The sequence below is a fragment of the Crotalus tigris genome, unplaced genomic scaffold (genome assembly GCF_016545835.1).
Source record: "Crotalus tigris isolate CLP2741 ecotype Arizona unplaced genomic scaffold, ASM1654583v1 scf7180000024441.2113493, whole genome shotgun sequence".
In the NCBI taxonomy this organism is placed as follows: Eukaryota; Metazoa; Chordata; class Lepidosauria; order Squamata; family Viperidae; genus Crotalus; species Crotalus tigris.
The window spans coordinates 753,370-775,128 of record NW_024100610.1 but is presented as its reverse complement, the minus strand read 5'-3'; the positions used below and the strand labels follow the sequence as shown (position 1 = coordinate 775,128).

Sequence of the window (21,759 nt, the reverse complement as noted above, 5' to 3'; positions counted from 1 at the left end):
ATCCTTCCTCACCTTCTCAATGAAAGCATGTTGCTAGCTTATTAAAACTGAAGCTCTCCAATGGAAAGAAATTTGCTTATTTATCCAGGTAAAGATTTGTAATTAAAAATAGGACTTCTGATCCCATATTATGGTCAGCTTTGAGGACCTCCAAGTTGAGAATCTAGGCAAGGACTTTTATTATCTGACTTCACCCAAATGTAGTTAAGTCCAGCATCCTCTAGTGATTAAGTCAAGTAACAGCAGTAATTGCAAAAGACTACCTCTACTCATACATGAGAATGCATCCTCATTCTCTTCTCTGTCAAAACAAGATGATCTCATAATTTCTGCCAAAAATTCTGTGGAGAAAAGGCAGATGCAAATGAAGTATACATTCTCCAGTAAATAAACTGCTCCCTTCCGAAGAGAAAGAATTAAAAGCAAATTTGCTAGCCACATAGTCAACAGCATAATAGGATGCACCTATTTAGGGGTGGGCATTTATAAGAATTTATTCTGCCATGGCCCTTTATTTGAATATGAACTAGAATACTAAATAGTTTTTTAGAAATCACCAAGAAATTGTTGTGACTCTGATGAGAAGAACCATTTTGTTGTGATGAATAAGGGAAAAAATGGTGGGGGGTTGGTCTACAGCAGGGGTGTCAAACTGCTGCCCTGTGGGCAAGATGCGTCATGCCAAAACCATGCCCACCCCATTGCCAGCAATGGAAAAAAAGTTGTGATATGTCGCAACACATCATGTGACATTGCAAGTTTGACACCCCTGCTCTACAGTATGAGAGGATAGACTGAAAGTTATAGTGGATAAAGGTCCATTGGAAGACAAGCCAAGTTTGTTGGTGAGACTCTTAATACTATGGAAATAATTGGACATCAGAAAAGAATTTGGAATTTATCAAATGAGATCCTGGGGAGAAATAGTCCAAAACTGAAAGCTATGCAGAAAATCTATGCAGACATAATAATTTATTTACAGGGCTTTTAAACTGTTCTAATCAACCCAATTGAAGTAGCATACAATTCATCAAATCCATAACTTGGATTAAAAATTGACAAGGTAAGTACTAGTCTCACTTCAGGCATAAAAAAAAAAAAACAGCTGGGTGACTTTGGGCCAGTCAATCTTTCTCAGCCCAGTCAGGGATGTTGTGGTTAAAATAGGAGGAGAAAGGACTATTTTGTATATTCACTACCTTGAGTTACTTTTACAGGTAAAAAAAGCAGGATAAAAATCTAACAAATAAAACATTTTGGTTATGTTACTCATAATTATATTTATCATAACATAAGTAACAATCAACATTAACATTAATATTAAAAACTATAAATCATGGTTCAATTATATACATACAAATAAACGTAATATATAAAAACCTAAACATCACAACTAAAGAATCATTCATCTTAGAGAGTAGAATCCCAATATTTCTGCAATCTTGGCTTGATAGAGAAAACAAATCTTTCCAGATTTTCTGAAGGTCAGAAGTGATAGGGCATCCAACATTTGGGGGAATAATATTCCACCAAGAGGACATTGAGGAAAAGACAAGCTTTGGACACCCTTGATATAGACATAGGGGCCATCAGCTGTAGGATTGTCAGTAGGTTGCAAAAGGTAGTCCCTGATCCCGGGACTACAACCATCATATATACATACCAGTTGCTAAGTAGCCAAATTTGGCTGGCTGGGGAATTCTGGGAGTTGAAGGCCATAAGTCTTAAAGTTGCCAAGGTTGGACACACCTGATATAGACACAGGAGCCATCAGCCATTAGAATTCCTTAGCAAGCTGGCTGAGGAATTCTGGGAGTTGAAGTCCACAAGTCATAAAAGCCAAGGTTGCCTACCCCTGCCCTAGGCCATAGGCAATCATGTTTCTCCCATCCAAAGAATATTCAGATACAGAAGTTTATCAAGATCCTGTGATGGGCTCCAGAAAGAACAGGTTCTATTACAAAATTCCAAAAGTGGACACTGACCTTGAAGGAGACATCCTAATCCTTCTTCTCCCTGCATCTGTAATGCAGGGAGAATGCAGGTTGTCCTTGATTTATGACCATTCTGAATCCAGAATTTATGTTGCTAAGTGAGAACTTTGTTAAATGAGTTTTGCCCCATTTTATGACTTTTCTTGCCACATTTGTTAAGTGAATCATTGCAATTGTTAAATTAGTAACCCGGCTGTTAAGTGAATTGGCTTCCCCATTAACTTCGCTTGTCAGAACATCGCAAAAGCTGATCACCTGACCCTGGAACACTGCAACCCTCATAAATAAGAACCAGTTGCCAAGCATCTGACTGTAAGTCACGTGACCAGGGAGATGCTGTGACGTCATAAAAAATGGTCTTCAATCACTTTTTTTCAGTGCCGTTGTAATGTCAAATGGTCACTAAATGAACTGTTGTAAGTCAAACACTACCTAGACTTCCAGCTACATCAGACTGGAGAGAGATTATTATTTCCCAGAGTTCACCACTGCTTACAGCATGGCCAGGGATGGGGGATACTGGAGGTCTAAATAGTTGAAAGTACAGGATGCAAAAGAAGAACAACTGTTGGATATTGTTTAGAAATTTCAAAGCCAAGCCAAAAAAACCAAACAAAATACCCCAATAGATTACTTGAAATAAATTCACATAAAAACTATGAGCTTAAAAAAAAAAGGAAAGCAGAGGTCAAAAAGACGATGATAAAGGGAAAAAAACCCTACCAAATATGTTTGAAAGTATGAAATAAAAAGTTATGGTCAAGTAGGTAAGGAACGACTAGCAAATGCTAATTTTTCAGTTTATCGGAGAAGGCAGAGTCTAAAACCTCCTCAACTGGAACAGGAATGAAAAAACATTAGATTTCCAAACTCCACCTCCATTTAAATAACTTTTACCTGCTCTGCAGGTAAAGATACACACACAGAGAGAGACATATATATGTATATATATACACACATATATATACCCTTCTCTCTTTCTCTATGCCTGTGTAGACACATACATACGGATTTTATCCCACCATCCTTCCAGGACACAACATTATTACTGAAAAGGAGAAGTGTAACTACAGGTTTCGACCCAGTCTGATCTCTACAATTGTCATCCATGATGTGGGAACTCCGCTCTGTGGCCTTCACTCGAGCTATCCTTGCTGAATTCCTAGCCACTCTCCTCTTCGTCTTCTTCGGCCTGGGCTCAGCTCTGAACTGGCCTGCTTCCCCACCAAATGTCCTCCAGATTTCTTTCGCATTTGGCTTGGCCATTGGTACCTTGGTTCAAGCAGTGGGTCATGTGAGTGGAGCCCATATTAACCCTGCAGTGACAGTGGCCTGCCTGGTAGGTTCCCAAATCTCCTTTCTCAGGGCCATCTTCTACATGGTGGCACAGATCCTAGGAGCTGTGACGGGGGCTGCCGTTCTGCATCAGATCACTCCGGCTCATATCCGTGGCAGCTTGGCCATCAACAGGGTAAGGATTTTACTGTCTTTAAGAGTGGAAAGGCTGAAGGATTCCAGCTTTCTGGGTCATCACAATGCACCATAGGAAGTGTTTTGATACTCGCCATGCTAACTCAGTAATGTTTTATGTTGAATGATGGTGGGTTTCTTGAATTTTCCCCAATTTAACAGTTTCCACATGCAAAGCAGATATGCTCCTACTGAATTACAGTCCTTCCTTTAAGAAGCCTGGGTAAAGGAAATCAATGCTATTTCAAAAAAGCTCGAGAATCTTCCTTTCTCTTACTGCTGATTTTTATTTTCTCCCAAACTTCAGGCACAGTTCTACCAGGACTGCAAAAATCTGGGCTATCCCTAAATGGTTGGAAAGTGTTGGAGCTTTTGCGATCACCCAGATTTTTACAGCTCCCTATCTATTTTATCTTCATATATTAGAAGTAATTTCACTGGCCTCTCATGATCTTCATAACTGGATGTGGGTGAGTGTGGGTCTTCCCATTACAAATTGAAACTAACTTGGGGCAAGCCAATGATCCCCTCTATTATGTTATGGATTACAGCTCCTATGATCATTCCAAGTGACAGTGCAGGCTAGGACCTATACATTATAATCCTATATCTCCAGAAGACACCAGGAGACCTTCCCCTATTCTAACTGCTTTGCACATTGGTTTCCTATTATTAAAATCTTCTAACCTGAGAATACAATGTCAGTTTGAGGCTCTGAATTAAAATATAAGAATCTCAGTCCATAAATTTAGAATCTGTGCGTGAGTGGACTCTTGGGCCACATGTTCATACAAGAATTATTATCTGTTTTGTGTGGGGGGCCCTCATGCCTTACAGTAGAGGAAGGGGCTTAGAACCTAATGCTGAGGACACATTAGAAATTAATTGTATCAACAACTACCTGTTCTGCAAATAGATTGCATTCAACTGTACAACAATTTGAGACTGGAAAGAATAGCCAATAAAGGACATCCCTTTAGGATCAAAGATTTAGACTTGGAACACTCTGCTTTCCAAGAAATATAATTTCAAGGATTCTTAGCTTTGTGGTTCTGAATTCTTGCAATTATTATTAATCAAGGATAAGACTATGCAGTCAGTTACTATTCTTTGTACTCTATGCATGCAAAACTGAAGCACAATGATTGGCCCAAAGAAGAAGTGGATGGGATTTGGATTTTAACTTGATTGATCAAAGTCTAATGTTATGCAGGACTGTCAGGGAGTTTGCTTATAATTTACCACAGTATGTAATCCCAAACCAAGGTGGTTGGTAAAGAGTAATTTTTGATCTAATGGGATATGAATACTCAGCTATTGGACCAGCCCACCTAGCCTGTTGGATCTCCCCATACTGAGCTCAGCTAACTGACACAGTTTTAACTAAAGATGCTAGTAATGAAACATGAGCTTTCCTATTATGTGGAATTCCATTAAACTGTTGGTGGAGATTTCAAGCTTGTAAGACTTTGTTTTTTCATGAGAACTCTACTTTCCACTCTCTGGAATCTGATGCGGAATATGAGTGCACCACTGGAAGATCTGAAATACTATGTTAGGATCATAGCATCACAGAGAAAATCTATGTGATTGCTAAGAGTCAACACCTGACTTGATGGCACATAATCAATCAGACTTTTAGCAGCCTAACCTAGGAGATGAAGGACGTCTTTCATTTTTCTAATTACTAAGTCACCCTGAGTTCAGCATCCTTGCTGATTTATTGATAATCATCCAGAAATCTACCAATAGATCTTCCTGATCAGTATCTAGATGTTAAAGATATATAGATTCCATCACAAAAAAATGTAAGCTTTACTACAGGTCTTTTCAACCCATTTTAGAGCAAGGTAGTTATTATAACTATATATCTGGTGGGACCCAGAAGAAGGGCCTTCTCCGTGGTGGCTCCCTCACTCTGGAACAGCATCCCTCCGGAAATTAGACTGGTCCCCAATCTAACACTATTTTGGATGGCCCTGAAGACATGGTTCTGCCAGTGGGCCTGGAGAACCCAGAGTGGGATGGAGCTCATTAAATGGCTGGAAACAAATGTGTGTTGTCGCCGGGGTGGGTGTAGGTGGATGGAAGGTTATTATTTTATTATTTTTATTTCTTTTATATTGTGATTTTACGTCCTGTAAGCCACCCTTGAGTCACCATGCACAAGTAGGCAGCAATATAAAATGTATAAATGAATAAATAAGGGCAAGTCCTATATATTTATCAATAAGGGATTAGCAGTTTGTTTCCTTGTCATATTCCAGTTCCTCTGTGAAAGCAGAGTTAAGCCCAGGTTGCTGTGCCTTGATGTTGGCATGACAAATTGCTACCCAATTGCCAATTTATTTATTTCTTTCTTCAGAAAAAGCAAGTACTTCCTGATGCCACGTATTATTGCAAAGAATGGCACCTGACCAGCTTAAAGATTGCAGGTCCTCCCTTCTCATTGTAAATACCCATTTGCCCATTTCATAAGCTCTAAGGCCTGACATCCTTTGACATGGTGTGGCAAATAGTAGAAGATCTATGTGGTTGATATAATCATTATTTAAAGACACTCCCTATGAGCCCATAATCCCCTATCTCCTCCCCATTTGGATGTGCTCTCCCAATTTACCAACACTGAAAGGTCTTTGCATACGGTGGATGAGGAGAAAAAAAAAAAGAGTTGCAGTCATATCTTTTTTATTTTCTTCTAATGCCTCCAGAGAGCCTGGGATATTTCTTGGAAATAAGGGCACTTTGCAATGTGCTGACTTTTCATTTATATATTTTTATAAATTGAAATAGTTTAAACATTAAACCAGAAGGTCAAGAGCGTGACAGGTGGTGTCATGTTACCTATGTCAACGCTGCTAATATTGGATATTATTGCTTTTACAAGATATGCAGAACTGTCTGGTATTTTTAGAGTTAATTCAGATGATGGTGGGAGGGGAGGAGAAAGATAAGGACTGTTGGATAGGGAATGGAAGTGAATCTTTGCCCTTCAGGCTGATTGGAAAATGTGAATTATGACTGCAGAATAGGGGAGGGGAATAGCCTGGAACGTTATGTGCAAAGAAAGGGAAATTCAGATCTTGGCATCCATCCATGCTGTGCCGACACTGTGTTCATATGATTAAAGACTTTTTAGAATAAACAATGCCTGGAAGTTCTTTGAAGTGTTCCATTAGTCGGAACCTTGACAAACTATTTCTGAAATTGCTGATCATTAATAGAAAACTAGGATCATAATATAATAGATAATGTAATTATAATGGTAATATTATAAGACTATTGCTTCTGATTTCTTATTGTGCTGGCCAGCTGTCATCCAGCTGCCTTTATTAGAATTTTGTGCTCCTGACTCACAGCATGTTGTCACTAGAGTCTACGGTCTTCATGAGGGGTGGGATCATACCATAATATTAGGACAATGTCTTGTGAAGTCTTCCTTCTGGCCTGTGGACTCCCATGAAGTGGCTAGGTCTCCTGTCCTTTGTGGGCTGGGTCTATGTGTGTGCTCACTGGATTCAGCAGATAGCCAATGTCTCCTTGCAGAGGGTTGTCTGTTCCTGCTGTCTTGAAATAAGCTGTGGTGCACTTGCACCTTTGGAGGCCCTCCCCGGGTCCAGATGTATTAGACAACTATTGGTCTGTTTCCAGCCTTTCCTTTTTAAGGAAATTTTTGAGGCAATAGTGGGAAAATAACTGCATAGAACCCTAAAATAAATGGACTATCTGAGCATGGTTCAAGCATGGATTTGGCACAAAAACCACATTAGTTGCGTTAGTGCAGGGGTCTTCAAACTCGGCCCTTTTATGACTCATGGACTTCAACTCCCAGAATTCCTCAGCCAGCATGCCTGAATTCCGGGAGTTGAAGTCCATGAGTCATAAAAGGGCCCAGTTTGAAGACCCCTGCATTAGTGGATTACCTTATTAGGACTTAGCAGGTGTGTGTGTGTGTGTGTGTGTGTGTGTGTCTTCTGGTTCTTTTAGATCTTCTCTTGGCTTTCAATACCATCAAACATGGAATATCTTTTGACTACTTGCAAGGGCTGGGGACTGGGACATTGTGCTTTAGGGGAAGAAAATTCACCTCAGTGGCCTTTGATGTGTGGCATACAACAGACTTTGACCCTTTTCTGTTAACTTTTCAATAGATGCATAAAGCTAACAGGAGAGATCATCTGTCACTTTGGATCGGTATCATCAATATGTTCATGACACCCAATTATACATTGCTACTCTGGCCCACACTCATAACGGGTAATCAAGGTTTTGTCCAAGTATTTAGAGGCTGTTAGACCTGGATAGGAAGAAGCTGGTGGAGTTAAATCCATGCAAGGCAGAATTGCTGGTTATGCATTGAAGGTCTTTGTGGACTCCAGGGATATCTCTTGAAGGGATGGCATTGCCTCTGAGGTCTGTGATTTGGGGGGGGGGTTCCTCCTGAATTCATGGCTACCGCTGAGTGGGCAGATACATATTGTGATCAGGAGGCTGTTTGCCCAACTCTAGCTAGTGTATCAGTTACAGCAGGGGTCTTCAAACTTGGCCCTTTTAGGACTTATGGACCAACTCCAAGAATTCCTCAGCCAGGCATGCTGGCTGAGGAATTTTGGGAGTTGAAGTCCACAAGTCATAAAAGGGCCAGGTTTGAAGACTCCTGAGTTACAGTCTGGAGCAGGAGGAATTAACATCTGCAATTCATGCTGTCATCACCACCTAGTTGATACATTGCAATGCACTCTGTGAAGACCATCCAGAAACTATAATTGCAGTATCCCTTGTGCTAATGGGCACAGGATAACATAAAATACCTGGACTACAAGCCCTGCATTGGCTACAGGTACTTCCCTGAGTGCAATTTAAAGGGATTATTTAGGAAGCCCTATATGGCTTGGTGCTGAAGACCACTTCCATCAATCAGATTTGTCCCATCCAATATTATAGCAACTTGGGAAAAATGCTGGTACAGTAGTTCCCTACTACAAGGAAGTCAGGGTTATTGAAGCTGGGAGCTTTTCTTTAAGTGTCTCCATATTGTATAGTAACTAACTGTAAGGAACCAGGTTTGCCCTGATCCTGTTGGTTAGAAGCAGGTTAAGCTGCCATTATTCTGGAGACCCTTTTTAATTAATTAAATCAGTTTCACTTTAAAGATAATTTTAAATAATTATGTGATCCACCTTGAAGCAGTGGTGGGATTCAGATACGTGAACAACCAATTCTCTGTGTGGATGCCGCTTCCAGAAGTCCATTCTGGGCCTGGGCAACTAAAAATTAGCTATTGGTTCTGCCGAAGTGGTGTGAACCAGCTGAATCCCACCACTGCCTTGAAGGCAATTGAAAATATGTTAATGGTTCTATTTATTATCATCATATTGTATTATGGATGTTTTTGTTTATAAACAAAGGTTGTTTCCTTTCCAATTGCCTATCCATAAACTCAGGGCTTTTTTTCTCATAGAACGCCCAGAACGGAGTTCCGGCACCTTTTTTGGATGGAACCTTGTAGGGTAGGCAAGGCGGGTTGTATGATGTGTTTGAGTTCTGGCACCTTTTTTTTTTTTTTTTTTAAGAAAAAAAGCACTGCATAAACTAATCTAGTTAATTAAACTTCCTTGTGTTTTTAAGAAGTGGAGATATCCAACAATATCTAATGTATTACTAGTGTTTGAGGAAGTGGTTGAAAAAGGTTGTATTAATCAACATGAAAATCATTTGTACTGCTAGCTGGACTTTTTAACTTTGTTGACTAGGAATTCTGGGAACATTCCAATTTATATAGACTGTACTTGTTTGGGAAAGGCCAATAAGGCAATTTACTCTAATACAATTACTAAGATAATTTATTGGAGCTGTTTGCAAGAAGACTTCATAGGTCATATAGCTCAGGAATAATTTACAAGCCTCTGGAGACATGTGTTGACTATTAAGGCATCCTCCAAGAACCATTAAAGTAGTTGCCTATTGGGAATTAACTTAATCCATAATTGTTGGTGATTTTACAAGAGGCAAGCTGGAGAAGAACAGGAATGTTTGCATATTTCTAATTGTATACAATTAGGTTTTACAAGTGTAATCTTGTAATTACAAGTGCATATTCAGTTAGGTAACCTGATGGCCATTTTTCAGAGATGAGATGCCATTTTTAGCATTATCAGCTGAACTTTTATTTGCCAAAATCTTATGTAAGATATAGCAGAAAAGATCTCTGCCACAGGGCAAGAGACTGATTTGTAATGCCAGTAGCAATAATGTAACAATAATCAGATTTTTATCTGCACTTAAATGCAAATAAACGCACTTAAATGACTGAACACAATAAAAAGACCTATTTGGATACTGACCTTTTTTTTATAATCTGGCTGGTCAAATGTACGCTAGACCTAGGCCTGATTTGCAAAGAGATATGGGAATAATTCAGACTTAGCTATCAGGAACCCTTAATATTGCAGCTCAACAACTAGGTTATTTGACCTGATTTTTGAGGATATTCTTCATTTGGTATAGTCTCAATCAAGCAACAGAAATATATAACTTCTTGAGTGCCTCTTTGGTGACTAGGTAAAGTTAGTTGATTCTGTTGTGACTCTTTGTTGACTCTTTGGAAATGTATTTTAATTTACTGGCATTAACAAAAGGAAAAGATCATGATGCTACTGTGGTGGGAAACTATGGTTCATTCCCTCTGTTGTGTCAATACCACATTTTTGGCCCTATTTTTCTAGTGGAACCATGTTTTGATGTTAGTTTTCTTTAAGATCATGATACCTTTGTGGACCTTTGGAAAAAAGAACAAGGAAGAACACCAGTGGTTAGAGAAGTACATTAATACTTGGTTCTAGACTAGTAATACAACTAGAACTAATTCAAGGCCCCACACAGCCATGAAATGATCTCATAAGCCAGCCACCAATGTACCTTCCTTGCAAAGGTGTGGGTAGATAGACAAGACAGGGTGGGAGATGAGAGTAATATATGCCCCTTTTAGCTCTGGGAAGAAAAATGGCACTGTGCATGCAATGAATAAGTACATGGAGGAGAACACTTAATGGGTATAAAAAAATAGAGAAACAATATATATCAGGTATATCCAACGTTGGGAATTTTAAGACTTGTAGACTTCCAGAATTACACACACACACACACACACACACACACACACTTATTAAAACCTCCAGAGAAAAAAAGGGAAAATGATCTTATACAAAGAGGCTGAAAAGGGGCCATAAAAAGAACATTCTACAAGCCAGACAGAGAAAAGTTGAAAGCTTTTGCATGTCAGTGAATGTCTACTAGACAGAACGTTCTTTAGCATAGCTTCCATCAGACCAAGAGAAAGACTAATTATGATAAAACAGACATGGAACTACCAGATCTTCTTCATCTTAACACTCTCATGGAATTATTTTACCCTGGGATCCTTAACATGGAGCCTATGGAGACCAGCATTTCCTAGTGCCCGGTTGTTGTTGTTTTTTCCTGAAAAAAGGGGGAGGGGATTGCATGGTATAGTGCAAAATGATAACCTCCAGAATCAATTTTATTTCCAAAATACCTCACAGTGCTGCTCCTTACATAGACTTTGCAGATATTTGTAGAGAATATAACTCAGGGGTCTTCAAACCTGGCCCTTTTATGACTTGTGGACCAACCAGCGTGCCTGGCTGAGGAATTCTGGGAGTTGAAGTCCACAAGTCATAAAAGGGCCAAATTTGAAGACCCCTGATATAACTGGTAGGCAGTTATATGCAAAAGGCAAATGATATTATAAATAAAGCTGATAAGTAGATATGTGGGATGCCCTCCTCCATTTGCCTCTTCATAAGTAAATATACTACACTGAAATAAATCACACCCAGCATGTCAGTTTTTTGATGAAAGATGTCATAGCACCCTTTCAAGATTCATGTGCTCCTCAGTCAAACAAGTTTTTTTTAAAAAAAGCATGCAGCTTTGAAAAGTCTTCCAGTGGGAAATGCCTATCAAGCTAGATCACCATGTTGAGAAAAAAGATGCTGATGTGATGTTCTGGGTTGCCCTTTCTTCCCCATGGGCTCTGTTTACTTGCCCAATGAGATTCTGACTCAACCACAGGAACTGCATCTGAAGGAGGAAGAGAAATGTTCCTTGAAAGCATGAATTATGCATACATCTCTTAGGCAAGGCAATTGTAACTGAGCAACTGGTTTTTGTTATGGAGCCCTGGATCAGGGCAACCACAGGGAGGATTTAAAAAGTTAAGATGATAGGCATGACTAGGCAATCAAAGGCCAACCTCTTTTAATGTGCATGCAAGGGTTGGGTTTTAATTGCAGTCACACTCACCATTTTAGCTTTTCACCATCCTGCAGATATCTCTGCAGCAGATTATGCATTTTAAAAACTCTTCAGGAATGTTTTCTATAGATAGCTCTTAATAGAATGTCACAAGCCATTTGGAAAGGCAAAATTGGAGCATGCATGATTTTTTTCATGGCCCACAGCCTAACTCTGAATGCAAGAGTTCAGTTGAGCTTTCAAGTTAGAGTTATTTGTCTCTCCCTCATAACCTGAACTTCTGGAGAGAAAACTGCTTTGCTCCAGGGAGAAAAGGATGTTAAAAAGAGGAAAATTGTGACATCCAAGAGGGTGTCCCACCCATGTTTAGCTCTTGACAAACTTACTGATAACTTCGGCCCATGAGATAATCTTAAAAGAATGTAGTAGCCCCTGAGAAAAATAGAGATATTTTTTCCACAAACTCCCTAATAAAGGAGATTAATTTACTGCAATGCATCTGTGAGGCTACTTCCTTCAATGATCAAATCAGATGGGAGTTACAACAAAGCCTAGATGCAGGTCACAACTCAGCAAGTCAAATATGATCAAACACAATCTCTGAACCTCCAAAAATAAAATAAGACTGGCCTCTTTGCTGTGTGCTGGGCAGGGTACTAAAAATCAAGACCTTGAAGTAAATATAACCACCACTCAGAGTAGATTAGTCAACTGCATTCAGATTGATGGATCATAGATTTCATGGGCTTGCATTATGGAGCCACGTCTATGGAGAGTCTCAATCATCCAGGTCATGGTTGTCCCAAAAGTGCTGTTCAAAAGGCAACTGGACTTTCTTGCATTTTTTCCTTGGAAAAAAAAACTGTGAATGGATTTTCCTTGGGTTTTTTTCCTCAAGAAGCATTTTGAACAGCATCTTTGGGACATTATGGCGTCACCATTTCCATGCAGGCCAAGTGCGATTCTGTCAAACATCAGATTGTTTCAGGATTCCAATGGATATATATTCAGTTGTTTAGGTATGTCAAAGATAAAAATCTCTGCCATTACTGGAATGCTACTTCCCCAATGGCATAGATCCATTCAAACTGCAGTTGGAATGGCAAAACCACCACAACAAATAATAGCGATCTTATCTGTTCAGTTCATCCAATTATTTTTCCTCAGGAAAGTTATAGGGTATTGAATCAATGACAGTGAAATACTGTACTATTGTAATGGAAATACAAAACCAGGTAAATACATGGCAGCCCATTTTCCTGATGGGTGTGTCATCCTCTTTGGGGATCGATTCCCTATTAACATTTTAGGAGGCCAAAAAATAAAAATTTACTCTTGATCATTTCAGTAAGTCATTAGGAAAATGTTAACATATCCACATCAGTGATGGGATTCAGCCAGTTCGCACCACTTTGGCAGAATTGGTAGCTAATTTTTTGTTACCCAGGCCCAGCACTGACTTCCGGAAGTGTCATCCATACAGAGAATCCCACCACTGATCTACATGTATATTTGAATCCCACCACTGATCCACATGTATTGACACTGATACATAGCCCAAAGGTAGTGGCCATATATGGTTTGCCATCTCCATTTTTACTAAGAAAACATTATCCATATGACTCATCCAGAAGCATGGAAAATGCGCAACCACCAAAGTGCTGGTTGGCAGGAAATGTCAACCCCAACAGCAGACAAGAAAAAAGATGACACTGGATTGAATTTTCATATTGTTACGGTGATTCTAACAATCTATTTAGTTTGTTTGTTTATGAGGGGAGGGGAGCAGATTTTCTGTTCTTCAAGTATACATTTTTAATACATATGCTGTACATCAAATTCCATTCATTTCAGGCTGATCACTTACCTTTCTTAATATATCTGATTCATCAATGGAAGGTATAGATTATTTTTACATGTCTAATGGGGCTAGAGAGCTGAAAGAAAATGAAACTGCATGCCTTTCCCCTCTTCTTGTATTCCATTTTACACATCTACAATATATAAATACAATGCTCAGATTATTTGTGAACAAAGGCCCCAGCAGTAGTTTGTTAAAGTCTTAACATTTCAGCAAAATCTAACCATGAGATGCAACTGAAAGCATGCTATGGATTATGCCAGCCAAAGGACATCATCTTGTGGGACCTTGGAGGGACACCTTTTCTGTTGCAGAGACTGATTTTTGGAACACAATTCTCCCCAAGGTTAAATTGCTGTTTTTAGGAAGGCTCTAAAGCAGGGGTAGGCAACCTTGGCTCTTTTATGATTCATGGACTTCAATACCCATAATTCCGGAACCAGCCATGCTGACTCAGGAATTCTGGGAGTTGAAGTCTTCCATCCTTCCGAGGTAGGTAAAATGAGGACCCAGATTGTTGGGGGCAATGTAAATATATATATATACATTGCTTACTGGTGTACACCGCTTAGAGAGTGCTTGCACTTAAAGCAGTATATAAGTCTCATAAATAAATAAATAAGTCCACAAGTCATAAAAGAACCAAGGTTGTCTATCCCTGCTCTAAAGGATTGGAGGTGGTCCTAGGCATGTGGGTTAGAATGGTAGTGAGAGCTCATGATGTGGTTATGATTTGATTTATCTTGGCTTGGTTCCTCACCTGCTTTAAGGTCTTCTGTTTTCTTTTAATGTTGTAAGCCATCCAGAATCACATTGTGAGATAGGCTTTTATATATGCTGAAGAAATAAACACGTCATATAAATGAATAAACAAGTCCAATTTTTAAAGAACACAGTATTGGGTTTAGCATATTAAACTCTGAAGAGGGTTTAAAAAGTCTTTCAGCTGGCATAAAAGCAACGGATTTCAGAAAGGGAATTTTAATTTTCTTCTGTTTTCTTCTAGGTGCAAAATAACTCAACATCAGGACAAGCTGTCGCCATGGAGATTTTCCTCACTTTTCAATTGGTTCTGTGCATTTTTGCCTCCACTGATGCTCATAGGACCGACAACCTAGGATCCCCAGCTTTGTCTATTGGTTTCTCTGTCGTCCTGGGTCACCTCATTGGGGTGCGTAACCAGTTTGCTGTGCAAAATTAAGCAAGGGTGTTAAAATGAAATTTAATAAAGTTTGGGGGCATGGATGATAATATTGACAATGAAACCCAAATTTTGGAGTTGAAGAAATGGCCCTTTCAGGTGAAGTTTCTTGTGGCTAAAAATCAGAGCAATTTTCTATGGATTCAGCACATATCTACTCAATGGGTTTGAGCTGCACATAGATGCATTCCTATGTGGCTGCCTCTCCCTCCTTTTCTAGATACAACCAATCTGAGACCATATTATTAAGAGGATGTTATCATCAGTTGGGATTCAACCATCTTTAGCTACTTGCTGAAATCTACAAGTGATTGCATTTAATAGTTCAGTGTATCAATGTGTTTAGTGGTACTCATAATGGCTGCCCTCATTAATATATTGTTATAAGCCAATCCCAGTGATAAAATGTGGCTTTTTGCTTGCACAAAAGGGCTTCCTTCCTCTTTTCCCAATTCTGACCAATTACAAGCAGTCCTCAACATACGACCACAATTGAGCCCAAAATATCTAATGCTAAGCAACATAGCAAGAGAGATGTTAAGTGAATTTTGCCTCATTTCATAACCTTTCTTGCCCACGTTGTTAAATGAATCACTGCAGTTGTTAGTAACACAGTTGTTAAATGAATCTGGCTTCCTCATTGGCTTTGCTTGTCAAAAGATTGCAAAAGGTGATCACATGACCCCAGGACCCTGCAACCATCATAAATATGAACCAGTTGTCAAACATCTGAATTTTGATCACGTGCCCATGGGGATACTGTGAAATCATCCTGTGAAAAATTAATAAAGTTACTTTTTTCAATGCCATTGTAACTTTGAACAGCCGCTATATGAATGGGTAAGTCAAGGACAACCTGTACTTTCAAAATAATTCCCATGAAGATTATTTCAATCCTCTGCAACAGATTTTGTAGACATAGAAATGGCTGCAAGGAAGGATATTGTCCTCTCCTTATTTTACCAAAAACTGTCCCATTGGATATCGAGGCTATTGCTACCCTGGCTTTATTGTCACCATGAGCCCTGGTTGTGCAGTGGTTAGAATGTAGTATTGCAGGCTAAGTTTGCATTCCCACTGCCAGGACTGGCTCAACGTTAACTTAATCTTAGCCTTGCATCCTTCTGGGGTCAGTAAAATGAGGATCCAGATTTTGGGGGGCAATATGCTGACTCTGGAAACAGCTTAGAGACTGCTATAAAGCACTACGAAGTGGTATATAAGTCTAAGTGCTATTATTATTTATAGCAAGAATGACAAGTGTAATGGAACATGATTTTCTGTTGAAAGAAATAGTACAGTAATTATTCAGGTATATGTTAATTTTTTATTTCAATCCTGTCCGCCTTCTGATTCGAATGTTTTTTTCCTGATTATTTTGGCTCTTCTTGAAATCTAAAATTTTCTTATCCTCTCCAAAGTTTTACTCAACCTTGATTTTCATTCTTCATTTTCTGCTGATAGCCCAGTCTCAGTGATGCTTTGGACACATATTTACATGGTATTCCTTACCGTTAGCCAGTTTTCATTAAAGCCATTATGCTGAATTAAACTGTTACTTAAGGTCTTCAAATCATTTGCTTAATCAGAATATATCACTGCTATTTTCTTCTCAGGAAAAAAAAATAAGGGAAAAGAAAACTGTCAAAAGATCTGGCCACATACATTAATTTACCTAATGCTTTAGAGCAATATACACGGATTTTCTCTCTCTCATTTTTATCCTCATTAGAAATCCTATTATATATAAAACTGTGCAATAAATCAGCAGTCCAAGATGTTTCCATCAGTTTCAAGGTTGAACTGAGATTTGAACCTAGATTTACCCATAAAGAATCAAAGTATATGTTGAAAGGGATATTGAAGATTGTCTAATCCAATCTCTTTCTCCTACAAACTACATGTGCATGCACATGCACACACACAGTTAAGGTGCGGACCATAAGCATGAAAACTCTGAAAGAGATGGGCAGTAGAAAAATGTGAAAAATAAATAAATAAAGCTCAGACTGTAGTCCACTCTTAAGCATGGAAGCAGGCTGGATGACACTGAGCCAATCACTCTCTCAGCCCTAGATTGGGCAGACAAAACACACACACATGCACACAACTTATAGTGGACCAGCAGATGAGATTATGTTCTGTAACCTTCATCCAACCTCCACCTTTCATCATTTATATCATTAATTTCACCCTACTTTTCTACCTAGATCTACTACACTGGCTGTTCCATGAATCCTGCCAGATCTTTTGCCCCTGCTGTGATTCTTGGTGAATTTGACCACCATTGGGTAAGACACTTGGCCAACCTTTCTCCACTGGGTTCTTCTGGAGATCCCAATTTAAAAAACAAAAACAAAAAAACATTTTTTTTTAACTTTATACACTAGCACTTGCAATGAAGGGAATGTCTACTCACCGCAACTCAGATGCTAGTCTGCCATTTTGTTGTGGTAACCTTTGAAAACATAGATGGTGTATGTCAGAAATGAAATGCATTGTGAAGTTATCACATTTTTTGTGATTTTTATGCAAGAGTTCCAACAAACCCAAACATTATTTCAAAGTTTTCTCCAGGGTAAGAGGGTTGAGAAAGGCTACTCCAGATAATCTACTTTTGCAACAGACCACTAAAAAGGGATAGCAATGTTTGGGGATTTGTGAATCTTAGGGGTCTCAACCATTGGGGACATACCATAATCCATATAAGCAAGCATATTCATTAACGTGATCATTGACAGAATCACATATTTGCATATTACCTTTCTGCCTCTCATACGTACAAAGACAGATATTCTCTGACTTCTTGTGAAAGAAGCCAAGCTTGTATCTTCTCCTCCCTCAGTATTTTTTAAATGGGCAATTGCATTTTCTCTGTTCCTATTCATGACAGGGAGAAAAACCATTTTTTGCTAAAATTAGTTAGATGGAAGGGGATAGGAAGATTTCCTATCCCAAAATGTCCTTACTAGGGTGGCTGAGTCTCAGAGAAACAATGAAAAAAGAGCCGGGCCTTAGAGACCGAAGCTGAAGACTCCACACAATCCATGCACTACTCAAGTGTGACCAAGAATGCAATAAATAAAAGTCTTTTCTGGCTTTCTTTTCACACCAGGGAACATGGATGTGATTCCTTAGAGTACAGTCTCCCTCTTCTCTGACTCACATTCATGTGCCAATACAAGTGAGGAGCAGGATAGGAAGATAAGGAAGGGACGCCACAATATCAGAAGGCTACCAAGGTCTCTTAGAGTTGAAGTTTGTCCTGGTTTGTTCATGCCTGTGCATAGGAATTATTGAACAGAGAGGGATGCATGCCATATACAAAAGGCAAAAGGCAAGGTACATGAAAACCATCTCCTTTGGCCATGTGGCCCTGTCCATTTTTTCTAGCAACACAAGGTGTCTCTCTATATTCCTGTGATTAATTAGGAGCATAACTTTACAAGAAAGGACAACTATTGGAAATCAGTGCTGTTTATGATGCAGAAATGCTACCTGGAAATACCAGGTGCACCCTAAACAGTGCAGTACTGTTGCATGTAGACCAACTGCAACTTCCAAGTGTTATTCAAGGACAGCCCCATTTAGATAACAATAGTCAAAGTAGGAAGGGGTCAAGACATGAATGATTGAGTGCAGAACCTCCCCTTCCAAGAACAGCTGCAATTGGCACACACTTTTTTTAATGAAAAGAAGTTTCAGTGGTTTGGCAATGGATTAAAACCCCATTCCAACTCTACGTGAACATTTCAGACTCTTGTTTCAACTAGTTTGAGGCCAATTTGTTACTGGACCTGACTTTGGCTTCTTGTTTTGTGTTTTTGGAGACTTTATATTCAATGAAGTGAAAGAATGAAGGAAGGAACAAAATCCTTTGGCAGTTGCCCATGAATTCTTTAACTCCCCATCAGAGGAACTGTTAGCATCTTAGTTCTGTTGCCTTAGCTTGGGAGGTATATAATAATTCAGCACTGACATCTGAATAATAGGAAATAATACCTTGTTTGATTTTCCAGTAATATATTGGATGCACTTTGGCATTCTAGATTTTGCAGAGAAACTTTCATAACTGATTTCTTCAACAAGAAATTTTCTGATAACTGTACGAAGCTTCTTGGATTGAAAACAGATAGAAAACCATTGAGATGAACTGTATACTGATTCCAGAATTACCATATATTAAGGATTAACTAGTAATCATTAGTTTACCTGCCACACTGTCATTAAGAGCTGAATTATGAGCAGAAAGATCTCTGGCTGTTATTGATTGACCTACTCAAATCTAAGGACAAGCAGAAGAATGTGGGAGTAAAAGAAGAAGGAATTCCAGTTGCAAGGATCAAAGTTATCAGGAGCTTTACAAAATGGCTTTATAAATACTGGAGAACCCTAGGAAGACAAGTGATTTATGGAAATAAGTAGAAGGGAAGAAGAAGGCTTTCGAAGGAGAAGGAAAAAAAAGGGTAGTAGGTGAAAAAGAATCATTAAATTCATTAATTGATTCTTGAGGCCAGAATTCGTACATATGGGGAGGCGTGATGAGGAAGGAAGCAGTCTGCAATTCTTCTCCTGCCTTCCCCAATAAATTATTTGAAATCTGTTTTAATGAATTTCTTCCTCTCCATAGGGAAAAAAATGGAAATGAAATGGTGATGTTTAACTTAAATCTACCAATTGTCTTTTGGTTGTGTGTTACCCAAGAGGAACATTGAGTCTACCAGCTTCTGAGTCTCTCTTATGTTCTCATTTCCACGCACAGGTCTTCTGGCTGGGTCCCATGGTTGGAGCAGTGGTGGCTTCCTTGATCTACAATTATGCTCTCTTCCCTCATAGAAAGACTCTGTCAGAGAGGCTAGCAATCTTCAAAGGCTACGAGCCAGAAGAAGACTGGGAGGAGCGGGAAGTTCGCAGGAGGCAGTCAATGGAGCTGCATTCTCCCCAGACTTTGCCTAGGGGAGTGATGGAAAAAGTCTAAACAAACCCTGACAGCCAGTAAAAGCAGCCGGGTCATAGCTAACCATGTTCTTCTGAGCCAAATATACATCCATATATGCTACAGATACAGTGTGCGTATTAAACTCTTCCTGGATCAGAATGGATGTTCTTCTGTTATAGACATCCAAATGTGTATCCATTTTCTCTTCAAATTGTAAAAGATGTCCCTTTTGCTCTCAAGGATGCTCTTAAAGAGATTTAAAGCAGTTGTTGTAGATCAAAAGGAGCACATAGCAGAAATGTGTATATGTTGATGAAAGCATTCAGGGACCATTTTTTTTCTTCTCTGGTTCAAGCTAGCTAAATTTCACATGAGTTTTCTAGAACTCTGCATGAAGAACTCTGGAAATTCTCTACCTCCCTCCCTCCTTCCCTCTGTCATCTGTCTATCTGTCTATCTCATTTGGATATGTTGTCTCCTCCAGACACTACAATTGCACTTTTTGGAGGTAATAATGGTATCCAGAATGACGGCCTGGAAAAATTAGGAAATAGAAACTTACACTCCTAGGCCTGTATACTTGTAAACCGATTGCACTGGCATTATTTATTTCAAAGCATGCAAGCTTACACGGTAGCTTTAGGTTGCAGTCCTAAATATACTCCCTAAAGAGTGAAGCCCATGGAATAAAATAGGATTTGAGTAAGCACGCATAGCATTATTCTGCCCATCTCATAAAGGGCAGAATAATGCCATTTTGCTTCTCATCCAGTTTTTCACCATGCACATAATGGTTCCTTTCTCTATGGTTTTATGTTTTATTAAAATACAATGTAGTGCTTATGCTGAATTTTAGAACAAACAAAGATCGGAGATCTTGAGATCAGATCTACTTGTTGCTGCCACATTCATTTTTTTCTTTAAATCAAAGGTGTTTGTTACGAACCTCCTGTATATCATTGCAGGTGTTTTTTTTTAATCCAAGTTTTCTTAAATTACAACTTCATTAATACTTTCAGAAGATGGGAGAGCATCTATTTGCAAAATCAAAGGGAAGAAACAAGCCCTGGCTAAATTAAGCCTTAACCATCTTTCCCTGTATTGTTCTACAGAAGGCAACTGGTAAATTCACCTTAAATAGTTTATTAGGCAAGATTTGTTTTCCATTGCTGTACATGTTGTATTCATTTTGCAAAGCTTGAAGCATGTTGCCTTGGATCATTTTTCCATGCAGTGGAGAGCAGGGTGGGTATGTTTTAGTCAAAGCAACAACTGCATCTCTCTCTGTATGTGTGTGTGTGTGTGTGTGTGTGTGTGTGTGTGAATTGTTCAAAATGCATTGCGAAATATCACTTCCTTGTTTTTCATATTGCATTCTTTAAGGAAATGAGATCTTTAAAAAAAATTGAGGCACTTTTCACATGATTGCCTTTTTAAAAATTGTATCATGTGTTTGGCATAAGATGCCTTTGATGCTGTGGGTTGATATGCACTAAAACATACTGAACTACCTAATATAGATGTCTTACACCTAATGCCTTGTGGATAAGGTGCAAATATTGGAGGGATGAATCAGATGCTGTGCAATAAAATTGATACTGTAAAAGCATTACACTGAAAAAAGAATGGGTGATTAATTTCAGGTGCTTCTATACAAGCCATTTTCTGTAATGATAGGTTTTTTTTCTAACTAATTCCTAAGGATTCAGATGAGGAAGATCATGCTGCATTTTTCTCTTTTGGCTGTATTTAATCGTCACCACCATCATCCTAATATTAGAACCTGAACAGAGTTGGTTGAAAGATAGACAGCTATATAAATGTTTTACAAACAAGCAAACAACAAACAAAGTTAAAACAACTACAATAGCCTGTGGGCTCCTAAACAAATAAGAGCTTGGGAAACATTTTGCTCAGAGCAATGGCTCTTCTCTCCAGTATTTTGTGTGGTTCACAATCACATGCAATTGCAATGCTTTCTGATCTGGAAGAATCATTTCTGACACAGTTGATGACA

At 38.9% G+C, this 21,759-nt stretch overlaps 1 protein-coding gene and 1 long non-coding RNA gene across 2 annotated transcripts in view; one reads left to right on the top strand and one right to left on the bottom strand.

Annotated features, from left to right (window-relative positions):
- Nucleotides 1-3,093: 3,093 nt before the first annotated feature.
- AQP2 (aquaporin 2) lies at nt 3,094-21,627 on the top strand. Its single transcript, XM_039331967.1, has 4 exons — nt 3,094-3,465; nt 14,609-14,773; nt 17,014-17,094; nt 19,566-21,627. Exons 1-4 carry the CDS (start codon nt 3,103-3,105, stop codon nt 19,779-19,781), a joined length of 825 nt encoding a protein of 274 aa, XP_039187901.1. The 5' UTR covers nt 3,094-3,102; the 3' UTR covers nt 19,782-21,627.
- Nucleotides 9,392-21,759, bottom strand: part of LOC120302941 — a 44,065-nt gene continuing 31,697 nt past the window's right edge. The window contains exons 2-5 of the long non-coding RNA XR_005555289.1: nt 17,223-17,261; nt 14,363-14,439; nt 13,609-13,735; nt 9,392-11,567 (exon numbers count right to left, since the gene is read on the bottom strand). This is a non-coding gene — a long non-coding RNA (uncharacterized LOC120302941). The remainder of the gene's footprint in view (nt 11,568-13,608; nt 13,736-14,362; nt 14,440-17,222; nt 17,262-21,759) is intronic.

Coding starts and splice junctions, on each gene's coding strand:
- AQP2 (XM_039331967.1), top strand. CDS start 3,103: ATGATGTGGGAACTCCGCTCTGTGGCCTTCACTCGAGCTATCCTTGCT. Junction 3,466..14,608: donor GCAGCTTGGCCATCAACAGG/GTAAGGATTTTA, acceptor GTTTTCTTCTAG/GTGCAAAATAACTCAACATC. Junction 14,774..17,013: donor TCCTGGGTCACCTCATTGGG/GTGCGTAACCAG, acceptor TTTTCTACCTAG/ATCTACTACACTGGCTGTTC.